Source organism: Pecten maximus, chromosome 2 (genome assembly GCF_902652985.1).
Source record: "Pecten maximus chromosome 2, xPecMax1.1, whole genome shotgun sequence".
In the NCBI taxonomy this organism is placed as follows: domain Eukaryota; kingdom Metazoa; phylum Mollusca; class Bivalvia; order Pectinida; family Pectinidae; genus Pecten; species Pecten maximus.
Window position 1 is genome coordinate 31,660,169 of NC_047016.1, and position 27,345 is coordinate 31,687,513.

General features: G+C 36.8%; 1 protein-coding gene across 10 annotated transcripts in view; it reads left to right on the forward strand.

Moving 5' to 3' along the window:
* The window catches only part of LOC117321788 (ras-specific guanine nucleotide-releasing factor RalGPS1-like), a 101,901-nt gene that overhangs the window by 48,087 nt on the left and 26,469 nt on the right, over nucleotides 1-27,345 (forward strand). For 7 of the 10 annotated variants that reach the window (XM_033876351.1, XM_033876352.1, XM_033876353.1 and 4 more), the window contains one exon: nucleotides 20,642-20,774. In XM_033876351.1, the coding sequence (XP_033732242.1) occupies nucleotides 20,642-20,774 (133 nt within the window). Of the gene's footprint in view, nucleotides 1-9,699; nucleotides 9,890-18,972; nucleotides 19,268-20,641; nucleotides 20,775-26,013; nucleotides 26,358-27,345 lie in introns of those variants that run through there. The other 3 variants (XM_033876359.1, XM_033876356.1, XM_033876360.1) reach the window with 3 other exon arrangements.

Consider the following 27,345-nt stretch of genomic DNA (forward strand, 5'->3'; position numbering starts at 1 on the left):
ATAATACAGACATTGTCTTCTGTAGGAACCAGGTAATCTTTGTAACTGATGATAATACAGACACTGTCTTCTGTAGGAACCAGGTAATCCTTGTTGTTACTGATGATAATACAGACACTGTCAACTCGAGGAACCAGGTAATCTTTGGTGTTACTGTTGATAATGCAGACACTGTCTTCTGTAGGAACCAGGTAATCCTTGTTGTTACTGATGATAATACAGACATTGTCTTCTGTAGGAACCAGGTAATCCTTGTTGTTACTGATGATAATACAGACATTGTCTTCTGCAGGAACCAGGTAATCCTTGTTGTTACTGATAATACAGACATTGTCTTCTGTAGGAACCAGGTAATCCTTGTTGTTACTGATAATATTACAGACACTGTCTTCTGTAGGAACCAGGTAATCTTTGTTGTTACTGATGATAATACAGACACTGTCTTCTGTAGGAACCAGGTAATCCTTGTTGTTACTGATGATAATACAGAGACAGTCTTCTGTAGGAACCAGGTAATCCTTGTTGTTATTGCTGATAATACAGACACTGTCTTCTGAAGGAACCAGGTAATCCTTGTTGTTACTGATGATAATACAGACACTGTCTTCTGTAGGAACCAGGTAATCCTTGTTGTTACTGATGATAAAACAGACACTGTCTTCTGTAGGAACCAGGTAATCCTTGTTGTTACTGATGATAATACAGACACTGTCTTCTGTAGGAACCAGGTAATCCTTGTTGTTACTGATGATAATACAGACACTGTCTTCTGTAGGAACCAGGTAATCCTTGTTGTTACTGATGATAATACAGACACTGTCAATTCGAGGAACCAGGTAATCCTTGTTGTTACTGATGATAATACAGACACTGTCTTCTGTAGGAACAAGGTAATCCTTGTTGTTACTGATGATAATACAGACACTGTCTTCTGCAGGAACCAGGTAATCCTTGTTGTTACTGATAATACAGACACTGTCTTCTGTAGGAACCAGGTAATCCTTGTTGTTACTGATGATAATACAGACACTGTCTTCTGTAGGAACCAGGTACTCCTTGTTGTTACTGATGATAATACAGACATTGTCTTCTGCAGGAACCAGGTAATCCTTGTTGTTACTGATATTACAGACACTGTCTTCTGTAGGAACCAGGTAATCCTTGTTGTTACTGATGATAATACAGACACTGTCTTCTGTAGGAACCAGGTACTCCTTGTTGTTACTGATGATAATACAGACACTGTCTTCTGTAGGAACCAGGTACTCCTTGTTGTTACTGATGATAATACAGACACCTTCTTCTGTAGGAACCAGGTACTCCTTGTTGTTACTGATGATAATACAGACATTGTCTTCTGCAGGAACCAGGTAATCCTTGTTGTTACTGATATTACAGACACTGTCTTCTGTAGGAACCAGGTAATCCTTGTTGTTACTGATGATAATACAGACACTGTCATCTGTAGGAACCAGGTACTCCTTGTTGTTACTGATGATAATACAGACACTGTCTTCTGTAGGAACCAGGTAATCCTTGTTGTTACTGATGATAATACAGACACTGTCTTCTGTAGGAACCAGGTAATCCTTGTTGTTACTGATGATAATACAGACACTGTCTTCTGTAGGAACCAGGTACTCCTTGTTGTTACTGATGATAATACAGACACTGTCTTCTGTAAGAACCAAGTAATCCTTGTTGTTACTGATGATAATACAGACATTGTCTTCTGTAGGAACCAGGTAATCCTTGTTGTTACTGATGATAATACAGACATTGTCTTCTGTAGGAACCAGGTAATCCTTGTTGTTACTGATGATAATACAGACACTGTCTTCTGTAGGAACCAGGTACTCCTTGTTGTTACTGATGATAATACAGACACTGTCTTCTGTAGGAACCAGGTACTCCTTGTTGTTACTGATGATAATACAGACACTGTCTTCTGTAAGAACCAAGTAATCCTTGTTGTTACTGATGATAATACAGACATTGTCTTCTGTAGGAACCAGGTAATCCTTGTTGTTACTGATGATAATACAGACATTGTCTTCTGTAGGAACCAGGTAATCCTTGTTGTTACTGATAATAATACAGACACTGTCTTCTGTAGGAACCAGGTAATCCTTGTTGTTACTGATGATAATACAGACACGGTCTTCTGTAGGAACCAGGTAATCCTTGTTGTTACTGCTGATAATACAGACACTGTCTTCTGAAGGAACCAGGTAATCCTTGTTGTTACTGATGATAATACAGATACTGTCTTCTGTAGGAACCAGGTAATCCTTGTTGTTACTGATGATAAAACAGACACTGTCTTCTGTAGGAACCAGGTAATCCTTGTTGTTACTGATGATAATACAGACACTGTCTTCTGTAGGAACCAGGTAATCCTTGTTGTTACTGATGATAATACAGACACTGTCTTCTGTAGGAACCAGGTAATCCTTGTTGTTACTGATGATAATACAGACACTGTCAATTCGAGGAACCAGGTAATCCTTGTTGTTACTGATGATAATACAGACACTGTCTTCTGTAGGAACAAGGTAATCCTTGTTGTTACTGATGATAATACAGACACTGTCTTCTGCAGGAACCAGGTAATCCTTGTTGTTACTGATAATACAGACACTGTCTTCTGTAGGAACCAGGTACTCCTTGTTGTTACTGATGATAATACAGACACGGTCTTCTGTAGGAACCAGGTAATCCTTGTTGTTACTGCTGATAATACAGACACTGTCTTCTGAAGGAACCAGGTAATCCTTGTTGTTACTGATGATAATACAGATACTGTCTTCTGTAGGAACCAGGTAATCCTTGTTGTTACTGATGATAAAACAGACACTGTCTTCTGTAGGAACCAGGTAATCCTTGTTGTTACTGATGATAATACAGACACTGTCTTCTGTAGGAACCAGGTAATCCTTGTTGTTACTGATGATAATACAGACACTGTCTTCTGTAGGAACCAGGTAATCCTTGTTGTTACTGATGATAATACAGACACTGTCAATTCGAGGAACCAGGTAATCCTTGTTGTTACTGATGATAATACAGACACTGTCTTCTGTAGGAACAAGGTAATCCTTGTTGTTACTGATGATAATACAGACACTGTCTTCTGCAGGAACCAGGTAATCCTTGTTGTTACTGATAATACAGACACTGTCTTCTGTAGGAACCAGGTACTCCTTGTTGTTACTGATGATAATACAGACACTGTCTTCTGTAGGAACCAGGTACTCCTTGTTGTTACTGATGATAATACATACACCTTCTTCTGTAGGAACCAGGTACTCCTTGTTGTTACTGATGATAATACAGACATTGTCTTCTGCAGGAACCAGGTAATCCTTGTTGTTACTGATATTACAGACACTGTCTTCTGTAGGAACCAGGTAATCCTTGTTGTTACTGATGATAATACAGACACTGTCTTCTGTAGGAACCAGGTACTCCTTGTTGTTACTGATGATAATACAGACACTGTCTTCTGTAGGAACCAGGTACTCCTTGTTGTTACTGATGATAATACAGACACTGTCTTCTGTAGGAACCAGGTACTCCTTGTTGTTACTGATGATAATACAGACACCTTCTTCTGTAGGAACCAGGTACTCCTTGTTGTTACTGATGATAATACAGACACTGTCTTCTGTAGGAACCAGGTAATCCTTGTTGTTACTGATGATAATACAGACACTGTCTTCTGTAGGAACCAGGTAATCCTTGTTGTTACTGATGATAATACAGACACTGTCATCTGTAGGAACCAGGTACTCCTTGTTGTTACTGATGATAATACAGACACTGTCTTCTGTAGGAACCAGGTAATCCTTGTTGTTACTGATGATAATACAGACACTGTCTTCTGTAGGAACCAGGTAATCCTTGTTGTTACTGATGATAATACAGACATTGTCTTCTGTAGGAACCAGGTACTCCTTGTTGTTACTGATGATAATACAGACACTGTCTTCTGTAGGAACCAGGTACTCCTTGTTGTTACTGATGATAATACAGACACTGTCTTCTGTAGGAACCAGGTACTCCTTGTTGTTACTGATGATAATACAGACACTGTCTTCTGTAGGAACCAAGTAATCCTTGTTGTTACTGATGATAATACAGACATTGTCTTCTGTAGGAACCAGGTAATCCTTGTTGTTACTGATGATAATACAGACATTGTCTTCTGTAGGAACCAGGTAATCCTTGTTGTTACTGATAATAATACAGACACTGTCTTCTGTAGGAACCAGGTAATCCTTGTTGTTACTGATGATAATACAGACACAGTTGTCTTCAATAGCAATCAGGTATTCTTTGTAGTTATGATTTTTATTGATGTATACATGTATTATTGAATATGATATCCTCACATGAAAGTTTGAGGGATATGTTTTGGATTCCCTCAATGAGGGTGCATTCCTAAGGTATTTTGATTTTTGTCACAGTAAGTTGACAAAAAGCAAAAAGCGACTACATGTACGTATACATTGTATAACAGAATTGGTCATTCTAATAGAACTGGCCACTGCATTGTATATCAGAATTGGCCACTATTATATAATTCACTATAACAGAATTGGCCACTATAACAGAATTCACTCTATCAGAAATTGGTCACTATAACAGAATTCACTATATCAGAAATTGGCCACTATAACAGAATGCACTATAACAGAATTCACTATATCAGAAATTGGCCACTATAACAGAATTGGCCACTATAACAGAATTCACTATATCAGAAATTGTCCACTATAACAGAATTAGCCACTATAACAGAATTGACCACTATAACAGAATTGACCACTATAACAGAATTGGCCACTATAACAGAATTCACTATATCAGAAATTGTCCACTATAACAGAATTAGCCACTATAACAGAATTGACCACTATAACAGAATTGGCCACTATAACAGAATTGACCACTATAACAGAATTGGCCACTATAACAGAATTGTCCACTATAACAGAATTGACCACTATAGTACAATGGAATTAGCAACTGTAATAAAATCATCTGCAGTATTTGTTTGAATAATAATTGATATTGATTAATGTTCATCTTTTTGATTCATGTGGAATATGTGCTTGTACTGATCACATCTGGTATGTACATCTGAAATCCTTATTTTTAGTGAAGATGTTGTACTGAAGATAACAGATTTTATCAGTTCATTATCTCCCTTTTAATATGTTAGTACTGAATTTTTAGGCCTGTTTTCCTCATCTAACCTGTTGTGCACCAGCAGCCAATGGGCCGCCCCTAAATATCGCAGCAAAAAAATCTATAGGAAAAGTAGGAGAGGATTATAGATGAGCATGCTATCTCATTGAACGTGTACTCATTGGATCAATAGTCTTTGGAACATAAAGGTTTCTCCACAGAAAGTTTCACACATGAGGATACCTGATTATAAAACAGCTATAAATCTTGTTTGGGAGTTATCACCAATAAGGAGACACTTTGATCACCTACATCTCTGGTGTCAACATTGATCAGAAGACCAAACTGTAAAATAGTCATTACATTAGCAGATTGATTCTGAACATTTACTAATGATACAAAGCATTACATACTGAAGGCTAGTCCAATCTGGTCCTAAACACTTGTCATTTTGTTCTTTGATGTTATAAAGTCTTTCATCATCTTTATTGTGGTCAAGTCATGATCAGTGGAGGTCAAGGTCAAAGACACTTGATAAACAATTCCTATCCTAAGGGCTATAGTACGTGTGTTGTAAAATAATTGACATTTTCCATTATGTAGTACGTATACAGACTTCAGATTTTGGACAGGCAAACTGCAGATGTCATACAGCCAGGAATACAGGCTAAATATGTCATTCATTCATTCATTCATTCATTCAGAAGGATGAACAGATTGAAGGATGGACCGATTCATTCATTCATTCATTCATTCATTCATTCATTCATTCATTCTTTCATTCAGGAGGATGAACAGATAAAGTGATGGACAGACAGACAGTAATACACATAGATCTATCACAAATGTGAAGGCTTCACTAGATGCAATCAACACATTCTATTCACTGATGTTTTACTCTTTACTGTTGGCGGTTGAAACAATTGGAAGGAAATGAAATTTTCTAGATAATGTATTATTAGCCCATCTCTGTTTTCTGATCAGTTTCAGAGGTGCTAATTGTTTTGGTGTTTATTGCCATTGTTGCAGCAAACTATTCTCTACTGTCAGCATGGAGAAAATTTGAGATGGAGAAACTCCAACTCTTGTCAAATTTTTCACCTTTCTAATGTAGACATCCTGTCAATTATGCCAATGTAAACAATCTTTCCTATTGTTGATCTGGAATCACACATGAGGCACTAAAAATTGTCCCAAAATATTAATATTGATGGGTATATGACCAGAAACTGAAAAATTGGAAACGGGCAAGTACTGTATATGATTTATACTTGACCTACTAGCTGATTTACTCTATATCTACTGAGAGTTTGGTGTTTACATTGTCTGATCATGGTCAGTTAGACTGGCCAGTGGAGGGTATACATATGCTGTTAGACTGGCCAGTGGAAAGGATGCTGATAATGTAATGACCAATATAAACAAAGATCCCCCCACCATTTAGTCCAGTACAGGATCACTGGGTGGGACCTCATACAAAAGTATTGGCAGTAGTGAACAGCCATTTAGTCTTAGTCTACCGATCACTGGATGGGACCTCATACAAAAGTATTGGCAGTAGTGAACAGCCATTTAGTCTTAGTATACCGATCACTGGATGGGACCTCATACAAAGTAGGGGCAGTAGTGAACAGCCCTTACCATTTAGTCCGAGTACAGGATCACTGGGTGGGACCTCATACAAAAGTATTGGCAATAGTTTTGTTTGTTTTGTTTAACGTCCTATTAACAGCCAGGGTCATTTAAGGACGTGCCAGGTTTTGGAGGTGGAGGAAAGCCGGAGTACCCGGAGAAAAACCACCGGCCTACGGTCAGTACCTGGCAACTGCCCCACGTAGGTTTCGAACTCGCAACCCAGAGGTGGAGGGCTAGTGATAAAGTGTCGGGACACCTTAACCACTCCGCCACCGTGGCCCCATTGGCAATAGTAAACAGCCCCTACTATTTAGTCTGCATGAGTATACAATGTATTGGCAATAGTAAGCAGCCCTTACCATTTAGTCTGAGTATAAGAATCACTTCGTAGAACACCATACAATGTATTGGCAGTAGTAAACAGCCCCTGCTTTTAGTCTTAGACTACATAATCAATTGTATTTGTGGTCCTTGTGAGAATTTTTTTTTTTATGATTAGTACAACATACATGTATGAAATATGAGTTAAACTATAACAAAACAATTTAAAATGTTACTTAACATATTGTTTATTACTGGGTAACAATGATATACATTGAGACCTTGTTTTTGACCACTGACTTTCATAGCATCCAGTAACATCTGACCATTTGACCACTGAATTTCATAGTATTCAGTAACATCTGAACGATTGACCACTGACCTTCATAGCATTCAGTATCATCTGACCATGGTTGTTATAGTCCCCTAACAGTTTCGAGGGGGCTATAGTTTCGTATCTGTTTGGCCTTTCCTATCTGATCTTGTCTAGGCTCTATCTCCAATACAACAATACTTGTCACTAGGACTTCATTCTTGGGTCATGAGTTTCACCTGGGTGAGACTGTGCGGTCAAGTACCAAAAGTAGGTCATTCTTACCTACATTTTGGCCTTTGACCTACATCAAAGAAAAAGTATGTCCGGGTTCTATCTCCTACACTATTTGTCACTTGAATTTTATACTTTTGTCATGTGTTTTATGGAAATGTTTGTCTGGGTACTATCTCCTATACAGGTGACTGTTACTCAATTGTACTTGGGACCAGGGGTTCACCTTGGTGAGGCAGTGTGTCATGAACCAAAAGAAGGTCATTCTGATCTAAAGTTTGACCTTTGACATACATAAAAAAACTACCTATCCAGGCTCAATCTCTGACCTATGTCTGAATCTGATCTACTGCTCTTCTTGTCACTGAATTTTGGGGTATTAAGGTTCATCTCAATTAAGTTTCACTTGCACTGAACTCCTGGTATCGCTTAACGGTACTAAGAATAGTAATAATTCTGAACTCATTCACATTACCATCAAGTGCAATTTGAATGCAATGGGTCTGTCAAACCTTCATTGTGTAGCATTATTTCGAAAACAAATTCATTATCTGTGCATTTTTGGCATATGATTTCACATCCGGTGGGGGGCTGTAATATACCAAAGTGTTTGTTTAGGTCACTTGCCCAAAGGACAAGTGAGGTTTGTCCATCTGTCGTCTGTCTGTTTTCTATATACCATCCATTGTCAACTTTTTCCTTTAAATAACTTCATCTCAATAACTGAAAGTCGCAGAATCAAGATTCAATATGTACCGTATTTGACCTAATAAGGGTGCCTGCCCTAATAAGGGCGCCCCTACCTTTTTTCAAGGAAATAAATCTTTGACTGAGTGTCAAAATGGTGTCAAAATGGTGTTCAAAAGTAATAATTCATGTGAAATATTTTGCTACTTTATGTGTTCAATTTTCTTCAGCAAATTAAGTAACTGGAACACATTTATTGTTTTCGCCACATTTTGTGTATTCCTACAGCGGGCTACAGGCTACAGATGACATGTCAGTACAAAGAGCACCCAAAACTATATATATAAAACACACATACAAATACATGTAACAACTTACCATCTTTATTTGAAGATAAAGTAAAGACTTCATTCTTGTTGATAAATAACTTTTGTTCAGAACAGAAAGCTAGTAAAAGACATTGTAAATCAATTATTAGGTCAAAGAAAACGATGTCTGATATGATCTGGGAAATCACCTGTTTCTATAAATAGAACACAAAAGAGTTCCATTTGAACATAAATGGTGGAACACACATTCTCTGGTCTTAAGATCAGCTGGCATGGTTTACAAGTTTACAGGAGTATTCAAGTGATGTTTAAGCTTAATATATGATAATGAATAGATATCTTCATCTGGAATATTTTTATGACTGAATATTTTCCACAACCTTGGGTATTCTGCTATAAGGTATAGTCTGTTTCATAAAACTTCAGAATAACTAATCTTAATAAGGGCGCCCCCACTGTCAATTACCCGCGCCCTGCGCCCTTATTAGGTCAAATACGGTATTTGTCTAGTAGAAACCTTGCATGAAATCCAACAATGTTTGCAAAAAGAAATGTTTTTGACCGACGTTCAAAGTCAGTAGGTTCAGTTTTGTTTAAACACTTAATTTGCTCATTCTCAATAGGCCAAACAAATATATATTTTCCTGGTTTTCCAAAAGACCTGGAATAATTATGTTTAATTAATTGCTTCCTGTGATTAAGTCCAGGAAAAAAGATGACCTTGACTCTACTCAATGTTACAGGAGTCAGCTTTATTAACTTATTTTGACAGTCTGAAAGGCCTTAAATCATTGTTGCAACAGTGAATAATAGATGAGTGATTTAGGACCATTGGGCCTCTTGTTATTAAAATGTTGTTTACTACTACAGTGTTATCTATACATTGGTCACTACTGAGTAGCAGTACCCCTGGAGTGTTGATCTGCATCCCTGCTGCTGCTGCTGTTGCTGCTTCAGTGGCCCTACAGCTAAGTATAGAAGTAGGCCACTATTGTTGAGGCACACAGATGTGTGTATCCCACAGGAAGTACATAATTGCACTGTAAATGGCAGTGGGTGTGAGTAGGGCAGGGTCCGTGTGGAGACACCTCCACTGGATAGTTAGTCTTCTGGGATGATGAACTGATTCTGTTTTGGGTTGCCTGTTCACAGAGCTGATATAAGTCTTCTTATCAAGGTAAGTACATACCATCTTGGATATTTTGTAAGATGACCTTGCTTGAATGATTGGTATGTATACATGTATATAAAGCACAAGACTTCTTCAATACAAATGGATGGAGCTATACCCTAAATACATCTCTACACATCTAGATCTTATTTTGAAATGTTTCAAGGGGATGTGGGGATTATTATAGAAGTCAAAACCCCCAGAGGGAAGAACAGTTTTACTATCCTCATTGCCACAATCTGTATTTCATCTCTTTGTTATTGTTGATAAACAAGCATATGTACTTGTGTTAAAACTTCTACATGTCTGGTGACTGCCAAGGAAACTGACACAATATAATGCATAGTGATATATATTGGTCAGTTGTTTTGATTGAGGTCAACATTCCAGACTTTGGTCAGTCATGGTTTTGATGAGGTCATTAGGTTCTGTTTACAAGACTGTCATGGTGCAGGTCACATGGATCTTTTTGATGTTGTCATGAAAAATTAATCAGTAAAGTCATGTTGAGATGTTACAATGGTATTTGTTATTGATCGTTAGGCTTGAAGGGTGATTCAGCTGTTGTTACTTAAATTCCTTTGTATGTTCGACCAAGACAGGTAGATTTTCTCAATTACACACATGGTAACTAGACAGGTAGGTGATCACTATTATACACTGTGTACCTGTACAGGTAGGTGATCACTATTACACACTGTGTACCTGTACAGGTAGGTGATCACTAGTATATACTGTGTACATGTACAGGTAGGTGGTCACTATTATACACTATGTACCTGTACAGGTAGGTGATCGCTATTATACACTGTGTACCTGTACAGGTAGGTGATCGCTATTATACACTGTGTACCTGTACAGGTAGGTGATCACTAGTATACACTGTGTACATGTACAGGTAGGTGATCACTATTACACACTGTGTACCTGTACCTGTACAGGTAGGTGATCACTAGTATACACTGTGTACCTGTACAGGTAGGTGATCACTATTACACAACATGTACCTGTACAGGTAGGTGATCACTATTATACACTGTGTACCTGTACAGGTAGGTGATCACTATTATACACTGTGTACATGTACAGGTAGGTGATCACTATTACACACTGTGTACCTGTACCTGTACAGGTAGGTGATCACTAGTATACACTGTGTACCTGTACAGGTAGGTGATCACTATTACACAACGTGTACCTGTACAGGTAGGTGATCACTATTATACACTGTGTACCTGTACAGGTAGGTGATCACTATTACACAACGTGTACCTGTACAGGTAGGTGATCACTATTATATACTGTGTACCTGTACAGGTAGGTAGTCACTATTATACACTGTGTACCTGTACCTGTACATGTAGGTAATCACTATTATACACTGTGTACCTGTACAGGTAGGTAGTCACTATAACACACCGTGTACCTGTACCTGTACATGTAGGTGATCACTATTACACACTGTGTACCTGTACAGGTAGGTGATCACTATTACACACTGTGTACCTGTACAGGTAGGTGATCACTATTACACACCGTGTACCTGTACAGGTAGGTGATTACTATTATACACTGTGTACCTGTACAGGTAGGTGATCACTAGTATACACTGTGTACCTGTACAGGTAGGTGGTCACTATTATACACTGTGTACCTGTACCTGTACAGGTAGGTGATCACTAGTATACACTGTGTACCTGTACAGGTAGGTGGTCACTATTATACACTGTGTACCTGTACCTGTACAGGTAGGTGATCACTAGTATACACTGTGTACCTGTACAGGTAGGTGGTCACTATTATACACTGTGTACCTGTACCTGTACATGTAGGTGATCACTATTATACACTGTGTACCTGTACAGGTAGGTGATCGCTATTATACACTGTGTACCTGTACAGGTAGGTGATCACTATTATACACTGTGTACCTGTACAGGTAGGTGATTACTATTATACACTGTGTACCTGAACAGGTAGGTGATCACTATTACACACCGTGTACCTGTACAGGTAGGTGATCACTATTATACACTGTGTACCTGTACAGGTAGGTGATCACTATTACACACTGTATACCTGTACAGGTAGGTGATCACTATTATACACTGTGTACCTGTACAGGTAGGTGATCACTATTACACACCGTGTACCTGTACAGGTAGGTGATCACTATTATACACTGTGTACCTGTACAGGTAGGTGATCGCTATTATACACTGTGTACCTGTACAGGTAGGTGATCACTATTATACACTGTGTACCTGTACAGGTAGGTGATTACTATTATACACTGTGTACCTGAACAGGTAGGTGATCACTATTACACACTGTGTACCTGTACAGGTAGGTGATCACTATTATACACTGTGTACCTGTACAGATAGGTGATCACTATTACACACTGTGTACCTGTACAGGTAGGTGATCACTATTATACACTGTGTACCTGTACAGGTAGGTGATCACTATTACACACTGTGTACCTGTACAGGTAGGTGATCACTATTATACACTGTGTACCTGTACAGGTAGGTGATCACTATTACACACTGTACCTGTACAGGTAGGTAATCACTATTATATACTGTGTACCTGTACAGGTAGGTGATCACTATTATACACTGTGTACCTGTACAGGTAGGTGATCACTATTATATACTGTGTACCTGTACAGATAGGTGATTACTATTATACACTGTGTACCTGTAAGTATTGTATATGGTATCAGTAACTTGTAGGTGTTAACTTGTTATGTATCTTTATTTTGAATAAGTATACTTTAGAATATTTTAGCATTCTATTAGATTACCAGTTTGTGGGTATAGACCTCTAATTTTAAACGTACAATCATTGTACAGATGTTGGTTTTTATCCTTCTTGTTTGTACTGTCCTCAGTAGTATGTTATACAAGTCTGATTGATGAGGTTGAGTTTTTCTAGGGCATATTCGGCATCCTCCTTTGAGAGATTGATCACTTAGGCTGAACCTAATCCTCCAGTTTTGCTTCACAAATCCATCAAGCCAGCGGAAGCTATGGAACTTGGAAGCTATACATATTACCGAGTTTAAAAAGAAACAACATATAAACTACAACACCACACATTAAAAACATTAAAAAAGCTTTAAATCTCTTTATTTCTGGATGAAATATATAGAAAGATACACATGTAAATCCGTATGTAATTGGTACCCTCATCTAGAGTCATCTGTCTGTAACTTGATAGTGATTCTCTCGGATTCGTAGTGTTTCAAAATGTTGCTTAATATCCTCTGTTTATAAATCTATTTCTGTAGTTATCCGGTGATAATCCCAGGGGGTCAGTTTATAAATCTATTTCTGTATTTATCCGGTGATAAGCCCAGGGGGGCAACACGTAAACCTTGATTTAAAGATGGGGATGGGCTTATGGTCGAACAATGAAATAGTATTTGTTAATGTTTTGCTGAATTGCAAAAAGACATACCTATATATGTGGGTGCGGGCTGATTACCAGGCTTGGTTTATTGTCAGATAAATACAGTACTTGTATTGTAAAGTTACATGTAATTTGCTGGTCATAAGGAAATGTCTTTGAGCCACATGACCAATATATCACAGTTACGACTGTGTCAGTTCTGATCAAGCTCAGGAACCGGTACCTATTTGTATGTGATCATGAGTGGGAAGAAGAGATACTAGCCGGTCTAATCTGGAGACAGACTCTATTGATCGGTAGATGAAAATAGCTAACAACATTGTACAGTTTACAGCTGGGAGGTAGTGGAAATAATTAGAGTATATTGGTGTATATCTAACTTGTAATAATGGAAACAGATCAGCATCCTTGATGGATCAGGAAAGTCTTGACACAGTGACCCTCGGTCATTATACTGACTTACAGGTGTAACATAGATTGGTGGGTATGGCCGTTTGAGAAACACATCTGGTAATAAATTTTATATACCTTACATGTATTAATTTACATAGGAAGGCCCATTATAAATTATGTCATGTATATACCACAATGGTGAATGATGAGATGTATATTTTGTGTCATTCATATTCATGAACCAGCCATCTTTAAAAAATGGGAGCAAATATTGCTATGTCTGAAGCCTAGCAGTATTTGAAAATTGTTTACTTATTGTGCTCATTGATTGAGGAACTGTTTGTGTGGCTAATTAGTATTCATGTTTATCCTGAATACAGACTGGATTCTTGCCATTGTTGCACTTCTCTCTCAGGATATCTTTGTTGCTGGTATGCAATGAGATGGTTGGATACCCAGACTTATCTATATTATAAATAATGTCTTCTCATTGATCATCTTATGAATAATACATGGAAATTAGTGCCAGCCAGACTCCACACACACATATATGACTCCTGGTGGCACCCTGTGTCTGCCCTACTGCCTCCTGTACCCAGTGTCTGGCTGATTATAGCTGTCAGTTGTCTGTATTAAGGTTCAAAGGAGATCAAATATAGCCCGAATGTAAACAAGCTTTGGATGTTTGCGACCTCCTGATGTTTGTTTATGTCTAATGTTTGCTCTGGGTTGCATGTCGAAGTTGTATAACAATCCAATGATGTGATAAAAAAAAAAATTCAAGTGCAAGTCATACTGAAATGTACTGCATTTGTGTTTAACTCCTACTTCTGTATCTGTTTTTCTGAAAGCATGAACAGAAAACCAAGAATCCTCTCACACTTCAGGATGTGTATTCTCCATTACCAGTCAGGCAACTGTCCAGGGACTTAAACCTGCAGAAATCTGAATTGTTGTGATGGGCTTCACGAGGAGCATGTTACAAGTACACAAATGATGTGGTACAGACTGTGGGCTACAGCATTGGATTTTTTCCCCTCTGAAAACCTGCAGGGGATCACATGTTTGGTCAGAGAAACCACAACATCTCCTTCTCAGTAGAACTATCATGGTAATTATGTGCCTGTTCTAAATGCCTAGTTTACTGTCATCAGCTGGTTACAATGATGGATCCCACCTCTGTTATATATTGGTTGGTGTTCACCACATCTGTTTTTGTGTATGTGTTACCAGAAAAATGATGGGTGGTGAACTGTTCAGGGGCTTTATATGTGTGGTCACATTTACATAAAAAATTAGTTGGTTGGTTACAGGTTTTACTTCCACTGCGTAAGCTATATTCAGGCGACGTGAGGGGGCCCGGTGGTCGAGTGCCTCCGGTGCCTGTGAGTCTTGTCCTATCCATCCAGTACGTCCACAAGGCGGGACATCTCCCTTGAATGGACATGGGCACGGCTAAGTGCCTTCTCGGTCCGATGTCGAACTCCATATGTACATAAAAAAGAAAGAAAAAATCTCTAAGGGGGATTATATATTTTAATAAACAGGATTTCTATTGGACAACACATAGGATCCATTTAAGGATTCCTGGTGGACCTTGAAATCATGTAAGAGGGGCCTGGTTGACTCTTTAATTACATTGGCTATTAGTAAGGACCCCTGATGGTCAATGAATCATGTTATTGAATCTCTGGTGGACCATGAATCAGATACATGGATGCACAACTTGGCTACTGCTGTGTATGATGTTTACTACAAGTGTCCTGGCTGTGTGTCAGACTGTCCCCACGTTATAGGTCAACAGGCAAGTAATTCATGGTAGGGGCATTTAAACAGATAGATATATACTTTATAGCTAGGTCACACACTTTACCATTACTGGGTAACTGGGGACACCTCATTTCTTACCCATCCCAATAAATTTGTCAGAATTTTACCAATTCTTGTCAAGTTTTAACATTGGTTGGAGTGAATATTCAATAGATAGGTACCTTAATCCTTCAATTGAATTCTTCTGATGTATCATATTTTGACTATTAAAAAGAGACAAAATGAATGTTTTGTAATTTCTCTATGTTTAAATATTTGATATTCAATCTTCTATTCATAAAATAAAATGTCATTGTTTATGCTAGTACAATGAACTATTCTCAGTAGATGTTTGTTTCAGGTCTGTTGGACAGGTGGCCTAAGTCAACATTTTGTGATGTATTTACAGCCAGTCTAAACAATGAGATATCACTGCCTTTCATCTCCGCATTGTTGTTGTAGAGGTTAAATAAGGTGGTTGGTTATAGATAGGGTCAATGTCACACCTGACCAAACGAGGTGTACAGAGAAGATGGGTCAATGTCACACCTGGCCTAACGAGGTGTACAGGGAAGCCAGTTTTCTGTTGTGTATGACTATAAAGGTGTGATTATATCTATACCTATAGTTTTTACATTCCAGTTGTATCACATTTTTATAAGTTTTGATTATGTTTTTTTCTGATAGATGTTTGGTTATAGATTCATGAATATTTCGATCTTAATTATTTAGATGTAGCAAATCAATCATTTGGAATGAACATAAAATATCAGAGCTGAGAAGTACTGGTGTGTGGAAAACGCCTACTCAGCTAAACAGCATAGTGTGTATTCAGAACAGCTATTACCTACAAGTGCAAATAACTTGTTGAAAAGATAAAAATGTAAAAATCTCCATACCATCATAGTGCCTAATGAACCATATCTGGCCCAGAATTACAGATGTTTGGCCTGTAGAGTGCTCAAATAAATGACTATTGACTAGACTGTCAATGTTGTGATTACAACAAGGTCACATATGTGTCTTTGATGGAGCAGATTGTTGATACATTATGAGGCTTGGGTTGCCATGTGTGAAAATCTTCTTCTTAAGAACCATAAAACATAAGTAACTGATATTTAACTTGTTGGTGTCGTTTGTAAAACTTTAAATATGCCGCTTTGACCAACATTTTACTCATGAACAGCATTGAACGAGAATGATGGTTACAGGGATATACAAGGACTACTACAAAGTCTAGTACGCCTTATGATTTAATGATTTGACATTCAAAAGGAGAGAGTTATGCCTCTTTTAAATTCATATACTGTAACAAAAAACAACATGAAGATCAAGTTATGCCTGTATTAGTTTCATATACTGTACCAAAAAAGAATAAACAACATTGCAGTGTTTAAAGATACAGAAAATTAGTAGGGAACTCATCCTTGATTGATCAAACATCAGCTGGCTGTACCCCAGACTCTGGTAATATTGTTGGGTGAGTCTGGTAACATGTATAATGTACACTATGTAATGGTGTCTGGTGATTACCACTCTGTCGGTCAGTCTGTGTACAGAGTCCCCCTGATAGATCACTATTAAGGTGCGGGCCAGATAAGATGGACACACTTATCTAACAGGAATGTTTTTACGACTCTGTTACCTATGGTGTGATACATATTATTGAAAGCAAGTTGCACAACAAAATCCATATTATTTTTAAACTCTCTATATTTATCTGAAGCTTATAAGATAATTACAGACAGACATGCAATTGGTCTCTACCTGGCAATAAGCCCACAGATATCTAAAGCAGAATATTACCAATAAATGTTTATTGATTGTCCTATAATAAGACCACCCCTGACTTTGTTATGTGTTAGCCCCTAACCCTAACCCCCTCCCTCACCCTTAACCCTCACTTGGTTTTCTGCAGGATAAGTAAGAGTTGAGTTACATCAGGACAGGGGGTCCACCAGTACCCTGGGGAGTGGGTCAGCTGTTATTGTGTTATCTGTATTGTGTTTACTTATCCCAGATACCACCAATGTCAAGTTTACTTTTCTTTCATTTACCTGTCAACTTGTCAGACAAATTGAGACATAATGTCTTTCATTGTTTTAATGTATCCCTCAATCTTCAGGTAGAGATTATAGTGCAGTGATATACAATCTTATGTGGGGGTGGCACTGTAATTTGTATTTCTGGTTTTCTTGTATGTTTGTTTGATTTTACTTATGTGCATGCTTGTGACAGCTATAATATCACATGAAAACACACCTCTGTGGTACCCTGGCTGGTGAGATACTTTTGTAGTGTCTAACTGTATTCACATGGAGATGGTGTAGGGTCTTGTGTATGTCTTTGAGGTCGAAGACTTCGTTGAAGGATGGAGGAATGTCTGGTGTAGCTGCATGGTGAGATACTATGCTGGTGGCCAGGTAGCTGAAATGTTTAGAGCATCTGTCTAGAGTTTGGTGGTCCTGGGTTCAAATCCCAGTCTGCTCTTTGCTTTTTCTGCTCCTGTTACACCTTTATAGTACAATCCCACTGAAATGCCATGAGTATACAAAGTAAAATATAGATGACAGTTTTAGGCTACTCCATCACATTGTTATATCTTGTATCTCAGCTTGTACCAAGATCCTATCTGACATATGACAATAAACTTTCACTTTAGTCTTATAAATAAAATAAATTTTTATTCAAATGTAAGTAATGTGTTCAGGTTGAGATGTAGATTTACTTATGTCTACATTTAAAAAGCTATATCAATATACCTAGTATCTATCAACATATCTATCATATATATTTAACTTTCTACCATAGCTCTGATTAGTGTTGATTTGAGGTTAGTACCTGGTACATCAGTCCACCTGAGATTAGGGTAGATTTGACAGGTAAAAGAGGTGTGTACTGAACTTAAAATGCTGATTTTACTTGTAATTTCACTCATTCAGGTCAATGCAAAAGTCCTACATTATAAAATTCATGACCTGACACTTAAAATGTGATTATAAGTGCTCCATTTTGATTTTGATAATGTTAAAAGCTGTTTGATGGAAATTCTTTATGTAGAACTGTTAATGGATTTTTGCTGGTAGAGCTGACAGATATAAGTTATTTATTGTTGGTGTATATGAGTTGTTTGTCACACATTATTACGGTAAATGTTTGAAAAAGCAAGATCAGCTAAATAATACTAAAAAAATATCTAGTCTCTATAGATGCATGGAATGAAATATAAATAAAAAAGAATAAAAATCAAAGAAAAATAATCAAAAGCCAGATGTGATTTGAATTCAAGGGTGTATACCTTATATATTTGAATTTCATATCATTAAGTCATTCATATCAGCAGAACATTTACCTGTATATTAGTGATAATGTAGGATGGTCAGCCTGATTATAGTGTCGGTGCACTCAGTTGTCTCACCTGTACGCCTGTTGATATGACAATTACAGATGTCTACAGTATATAGTGGTCTCAAGTATTGTGTTCAGAGTTCTTGGATTTACATGTTGGGGATATATTAACAGTGTTTATGTGAAGGTTGGACAAGTCATGTGACACTTTCCCAGGGCAATACAACCTGTAGCTATCACAGCACCATCCATACTGGATGCTAATACAGGAATGTGCTGGAATACCTGGTGTTTCTGTGTTGAATTATAAGTATGGGTTAAATTGTCGAATTGTCTGACTGGATCTGTGCCAGAATTCAAAGGAAGTATGGATGAGGTGGAAACAGACAATTGCTATACTAACAAGGCCTTCAGGTAACTTTATATACAGAGTCCTGACACAGTTATAATATTTATATACTTCACACCTTACTTAGAGGCTCTGACATTAGAACAACATTAGAAACACTCGTGATTGATACACCTTAAAAACCCACTAGAATAGACATACTTGTAAATAGTTTCTTTGATAAATTTACTTTGTTATTGTGATAGGTCAGAGGGAAAAAACAGCTTGAACCTATATTTGTGTAAAGATACTTAAATGACTTCTGTTTGAAGTAAAATCAGTATTACAGTATTTGTCTACCAATATTAACAGTTTCAGTATATTATTTACCAAGCCTGTGTTACAGTAAGATATATAATTATCAGTCAGCTGATGTTGTTTATAAATACCAGATTGATGTTGTAGCTACATGTTTTCTGTAGCACTGATAAAGTGGATATGACAACATAACTCTGGGGTTGCAGATATTACTGGCTTCCTTCAGATTCTGACAGCTGACAAAACTCTGATAAAGTATTTGCTGGGATGCTGATATAGATATGTCTGGCTGACATTCTATACTCCTACCAATATTATTACTGCCATTGTCATCACCCCAGCACAGCTGAGTTCATTCAAGGAGAAAAAAATTGCATTACCGCAACAGTATATTATTTCCTGTGACAGTATGTCTGTAGAAAGAGACCTATATCTATAGAACTTAACAAATATCTATAGAAAGAAATATGTATCTACAGAACTTAAAAAATACTTCTACTTAGATAAAAAGTGAGCCAGTTGGATAACCAGTGTTTAATTTGGGTGGAACAAAGCAGTATGACATACCCCACTATACCAGTATCCTCACACCCAGACTAGTATGATATTCTATTTCTCTCTTTTTTTTTAAAGGTGGGTAATCAGTAAGATTAAACATTCCCCACCATATCCTATCATAAAGACTCTTTTTGATTAAGGTGGGACAGTAGTAAGATTAACATCCCCCAAACATATCTTCACATCCAGACTAATATGATATTCTATTTCTCTTTGTTTTAGGTGGGGCAGTTCTAAGATTATATAAACACAACTAGACTAGTTTGATATTATATTTCTCTTTGATTTAGGTGGGGCAGTTGTAAGATTGTATAAACACAACCAGACTAGTTTGATATTCTATTTCTCTTTGATTTAGGTGTGGCAGTTGTAAGATTATATGAACACAACCAGACTAGTTTGATATTCTATTTCCCTTTGTTTTAGGTGAGACAGTGGTAAGATTATATAAACACAACCAGGCTAGTATGATATTCTGTTTCTCTTTGATTAAGGTGGGACAGTACTAAGATTAAACATCCCCCAACATATCTTCACAAGTTCACAACCAGACTAATATGATATTCTATTTCTCTTTGTTTTAGGTGGGACAGCAGTAAAATGAACATCCCCCACCGTATCCTCACCCCTGATGACCCAGATTCTAAGTCCTTGGGTAAGCCCCTGGAAAGTGACAGCAGCTGTGAGTTTGTCACACCACAGTCCTCTTTCGCTGATGTAAGTATTACAGATGCAGTATCAAAAGTCAGCCAGTTTATTTTACCAAAATCTGTACAGAAATATCAGACAATATTCATTTAGGTAGCAACCAGCTACTACAAGGAAATTTTGCAAAAATAATTCTGGATATTCACAGGGTGATAAAAAAAAAGAAAAAAACAATATAATATTCAATCAAGTTTTTTTTTTTTTTTGAGATTTCAAAAAGAATATCACATGATTATGTATTACCTCTAAATGTGAGAATCTATGGGCATGTAATTGAGAGTTTAAATGTCAGTGGGCATCAGAGAGATTGCATCAGAAAGTTATATACTATCATAATTAGAATCTGCTGCATATACACACAGGTATACCATCATACTGGCCTAATGAGGACAGTATGATGGGTGACCATTCCTAGCAAGTGACTGGTCAGTGAGCTAACTACATACCTGAGGCCAACTGATTTCTGAGGAATGTGTTCTGACCTTACAGGTCACCTTAAAATGACCACAATAAGCACAGGTATAAATCAGATACAAACAAACTCTAAAGTATATAGCAGTATATGTACCAGGTACATAACTCATAATGTTGGACCCAATTACCTGATGTCTACATAAAACTTGTTATAATAGTTATAGTGGTCAGCAAAGTGAAGGTCAAGGTTAGGTCGGAGTAAAAGATCACTGCCATAAGCATTCTAGTATGTCTCGTCAAATTGAAGTTGAAGAATTGAAGTACTGTTTCAATCTTATTCATAAACTCAATTAAAGTTTCAATCTATTTCGTAAATATTTTATTCTGGGAAGAGTGGATGAATAAGTTTTAAAACAAAATATTTCCTGTATTGATAAGTGAAATTTTCATTTGTGGTGTTATAGTTATATATCATTTGATTTTCTATATTTGATAAATTCTGACTCTCAGGGAACCTAATATTTGTCATCACACATTTCTCCCTTCAGCCTGTAGTCAGCAGAATTTACACCATACATATAAACCCATACCATTTCCTATCTGAATGTGGCCTTACCTAATGGCATGGCTTCCTTAAGTAAGGTAATTATTATCCTTATAAGCTCTAACTCTCCTGGTAGAGGTTAGCTGTCCAAACAACCCTATGAAGTACCCGGAAATTTGGACACTTATCATAATGGCAAGGCCAATAATCATGGTTCCATCCCTGATCTTATATCTGAGCTAGTGGACAACTTTAAAACCTTTATGTTCCAACCTCGTTCTCTCTGGTCAATACTCCTGTCAACCTGGTCAGAGAATTATGATTTTTTTGTTCCCATAGACTGATTTTATTAATGCAAATGATAATGAGCAATTAAAGGCAAAATATGGAAAAATCTAGATAACAAATTACCAATACAGCTGGTATGTATGCTAACTAGTCATGTGTGGGGACAAGACAACATTGATGGTCAACATGCATAGCCAATGGCCAGACTATTACAGCCATTTGATGGTCAGATAACAATTATTTTATCGACCAGATCACAGATAGCCTGCCAAGGTTGATGTACTGCCTGAAGTATTTGACATTAGAAGTGCCTTAATTGAGTGTAGATATGACATGCTTGGTAACGAGATAGGACAGATCAGCAGGAAGAGCAAGGGCCTTCACCTGACAGTTGGTGTCCCAAGTGGGACCAAGTGGTCATTGTGGAAGATTACCTGTGGTCAACGAAGGTTAAAGGTCCTTACTAGGCCCATACCTGTTAAATATGAAGTGATCAGATGACCTATAATGGAAATTTGATAAACAGTTAATGGAACGTCCTTCTGCCACAATACTGTCTGAGAGTATCAAATTCAAGTTATTTATTTAGCCTTGAGCTTTTCAGCTCATCAGCGTTTCCATGTGTAGTATATATAGTATAACCCCATAGAATGGGGTGTTAATTAGGTCAGGTAACCCTAGTAAGCTAGAGTAACAATGGTATAAGGTTATTTCAGGGACAGCTAGAGTAATGTAAGGTTATTTCAGGGATTATAGCTAGAGTAATGTAAGGATATTTCTAGGGTTGCTAGCATAATGTAAGTTTATTTCAGGGATAGCTAGAGTAATGTAAGGATATTTTAGGGATAGCTAGAGTAATGTAAGGATATTTTAGGGACAGCTAGAGTAATGTAAGGATATTTTAGGGATGGCTAGAGTAATGTAAGGATATTTCAGGGATAGCTAGAGTAATGTAAGGTTATTTTAGGGATGGCTAGAGTAATGTAAGGATATTTCTAGGGTTGCTAGCATAATGTAAGTTTATTTCAGGGATAGCTAGAGTAATGTAAGGTTATTTTAGGGACAGCTAGAGTAATGTAAGGATATTTTAGGGACAGCTAGAGTAATGTAAGGATATTTCTAGGGTTGCTAGCATAATGTAAGTTTATTTCAGGGATGGCTAGAGTAATGTAAGGTTATTTCAGGGATGGCTAGAGTAATGTAAGATTATTTTAGGGACAGCTAGAGTAATGTAAGATTATTTCAGGGACAGTTAGAGTAATGTAAGATTATTTTAGGGACAGCTAGAGTAATGTAAGTTTATTTCAGGGACAGTTAGAATAACAATATTAAGATTATTTCAGGGACAGCTAGAGTAATGTAAGGATATTTCAGGGATAGCTAGAGTAATGTAAGGATATTTCAGGGATGGCTAGAGTAATGTAAGGATATTTCAGGGATGGCTAGAGTAATGTAAGATTATTTCAGGGACAGTTAGAATAACAATATTAAGATTATTTCAGGGACAGCTAGAGTAATGTAAGGATATTTCAGGGATGGCTAGAGTAATGTAAGGATATTTCAGGGATAGCTAGAGTAATGTAAGGATATTTCAGGGATAGCTAGAGTAATGTAAGGATATTTCAGGGATGGCTAGAGTAATGTAAGATTATTTTAGGGACAGTTAGAGTAATGTAAGTTTATTTCAGGGATGGCTAGAGTAATGTAAGATTATTTTAGGGACAGCTAGAGTAATGTAAGGATATTTCAGGGATGGCTAGAGTAATGTAAGGATATTTCAGGGATGGCTAGAGTAATGTAAGATTATTTTAGGGACAGCTAGAGTAATGTAAGTTTATTTCAGGGACAGTTAGAATAACAATATTAAGATTATTTCAGGGACAGCTAGAGTAATGTAAGGATATTTCAGGGATGGCTAGAGTAATGTAAGGATATTTCAGGGATAGCTAGAGTAATGTTAGGATATTTCAGGGATAGCTAGAGTAATGTTAGGATATTTCAGGGATAGCTAGAGTAATGTTAGGTTATTTCAGGGATAGCTAGAGTAATGTAAGGATATTTTAGGGACAGCTAGAGTAATGTAAGGTTATTTAGGGACAGCTATAGTAATGTAAGGTTATTTCAGGGATAGCTAGAGTAACGTAAGGTTATTTCAGGGACAGCTATAGTAATGTAAGGTTATTTCAGGGATAGCTAGAGTAACGTGAGGTTATTTCAGGGATAGCTAGAGTAACAATATTAAGATTATTTCAGGGAAAGAACAGCAATGCAAGATGATTTCAAGGACAAGGAATTGAGAGATGATCGTGGGGGAAATCATAATTAAAGAAATAGATGAAGAATAATTAAACAGTTATAAATTGTACGAAACTTGTACAGTACATGCACGCATGATCAATACAGGTGAAAAGCTCATTTGCCTTCAGGACATAAACACAGTTTTTCTTTATGAATGTTTTAGAAGAAAAAACAATATAGCTGATTTTCTTATCACTTTAAGTTCAAACTGAAGGTCTGAGGCAATGATGATTTTGATAAGGAACTAATGATTCGGAAATGAAAGGATTTAGAGTGCCTTAGAGGGTCAGCAATTACTTAGGGCTTAGAGGAGATCGTGTTGGAGATTACAGAAAGCTGAGTGTTAGCTTTAGTGAGGTGGCCTCCTATTCAATGTAATCTGTATAGATCTCAAAATACCCAAGCTGCTGTAAAATCTTCTGTTGTAGTCATAATCTAGATATGAATTGTTACTGATGTTGTGTAACATATGTAATGGGATTTGGTGGGTACAAAAGTCCAGCAGACAGAGGGGCACTGATGTGTCATCTGTATCAGTGACAGATGCTGTCGGTTCACAATACAAACCAACTCTTGTTAAAGCATCGTATGACTCTTAAATTACAGCATAACAGCTGACAAACTTGTAACCAGATGTCTTTTTAACCACAAAAAATATTTAGGGAATATATTTTTGGTATCATAATATGGATATAATCAATAATACACCCTTGAACTTTCGACCGTGTGTTAGGTTGTCCACTTTATAATCCAATGGTTGTGTAACAAAAAGAGTTGTGTACAGGAGCTAATTTGGTCTTTGGACCTTGACTGGGTGTGATCTCATGATGTGAGGAGAGGTGATGGGAGGGATATATAAGGTTGATTATCACAACTATGTAATCACATATATAGGTCTCAATAATATTGAGATATTTATATAATTATAGGTACGTCTACATGAAAATAGATTATGTTAATGGCACTTTAAACTTAAATGCTTATATCATCCACCGTATGCACTGGACATTCAGGTTGACCAAGGATTGACCTTTCTACTAAGGAATTAGCTAGGTGTTAAATATATACTATACTTGTTGAATGAATAAGGTGTTAAATACTTATTGATATATCCACAGTATGAATGGGTAGCATTATAATACTAAGGGTCCAGAATTAAGAATATCTCCCCTATAAATAGGCTGTCTTAATTGTTGAATATAGAGGTTTTGGGACCATTCTCGTAATAGTTGTCTGCATTTATCTTCCAATGTATTTGGTTGATAGATGTCAACTACATGATATAAATAATAATAGTATGATGCCAGAATGCATATTAAAGTAGGTGTAAACTTGTTTTGACAAAGTTAGAGTGTATAAGGCAGTGTTTAATTACTGTAAACATCAGGGTACTCCCAACCCGAATATGTAAGCTGATTTTTTTTCTGGAGCTCCTCCCACATCTTGGTCACTCAATAATACCCTGTGTATGATAGGGTCTTCCCACACCCAGGTAAACAGATGTTGATATCTATAGGTGTGCTGTTGGCCAGGTTAATGTTATAGTCAAATTCTGTTATATATCACAGCTGATATTGGTATATCTCTATGTAAGCTGCACATCATGTAATGTCACCTTAAATTGTTCAGTTGACACGGTTAAAATTGATATCCAAAATTGATATCCAAAATGTGTGTCACTGTTTTGTCGCTTACACCAAAATTGTTGTGTTGGTCATGCTTGAGTGAGCACACCCAATGATTATACCTGTGGAGACTTACCTGCCCAGGTGTATAATACAAGCCAGTAAGTGGAGGTGGCCAGAGAGTGGATGAGCTTTAAACACCAAACTACAAAACTGTTTCTGTAAGGCTAATGTTTAGACAAAGGATTACCTGACTTTGGCCAGCTTGTTTTCTTGTGGATAATAATGAGGGTGTGATAAAAAAGCCATGGATTGATATATGTGTGATATTCTGTGGTGGCATACCTAGATTGTCGGTTGAACAGAAACTATTCAGGAGAACCTGTAGCCTCACACATGGGGCTTGAGGTAGATGAAATGGAGGTAAGCGGTGACACATTTACTTTGATTTCAGGACATCTATGTTTGAGCTGTAAGATTTGCTATCAGGGTAATATACCGTTATAAATTCAAACCAAGGATATAACAGGTTGTGTATGTGTCAGATATTGTTGTTTTGAAATTTGTTTATTTACCTGATCTTAAATGTTGATTATCTTATTGTTCATTAATAAAGTCAGGTAAGGTAATCTATGTTATATTAATTTAAATCTTTAAGTTATATATCAGATGATATGTAATTTGAAATATTTAATGGCAATGAATATGAGTAAGACATATCTTATTACACTAAATTGTGGTATAAATGCATGTATACTAGCTGTGATACATCCCCATGCATGCAGTGATATTGTAAACCTGATCATTATTTATGGAGGTTTACATCATGTGGATTGTATTACAACAACACCAAGGATATTTATTTATGGACACAGGTATAATCAGAGGACATATCATAGTTGACTCATCGCTTATTGAATTATTGCCAGAGTCAATGATATGTTTTAACAATGTCGCATGTAGATAGCTATTTTTACTGTCAGTTGCTATAAATATGATACCCATGTTAATGAGACTTTAATTATATAATGCTATAATTAGCATATTCTTACATGTGAAGTCTAGCTGTACATATATACCTCAACAGTAATATATTATATATGTAAATACATGTATTTACATTAACATGTCAGACATGATCAAATGCTGCTTTATTTAGACAGATTTCTAAATATTAGTACTTACTGATTAGTAATTCTATTATTACCTTTAGAAATCTCTATGGAGAGATTTTAAGATCACTGTAAAGACAGCTGTATTTAGGATCAAATCTTTAATAATTCAGATGTTTAAATGATAAAATGTGTTTAAAACTATGGCAAAAATTGATTAAGATGAAAATTGCAAGGAAGAAAACCAGGCTAAAGATATAAATACGTACTTTCAATATCACTAATATATAAATTAATAG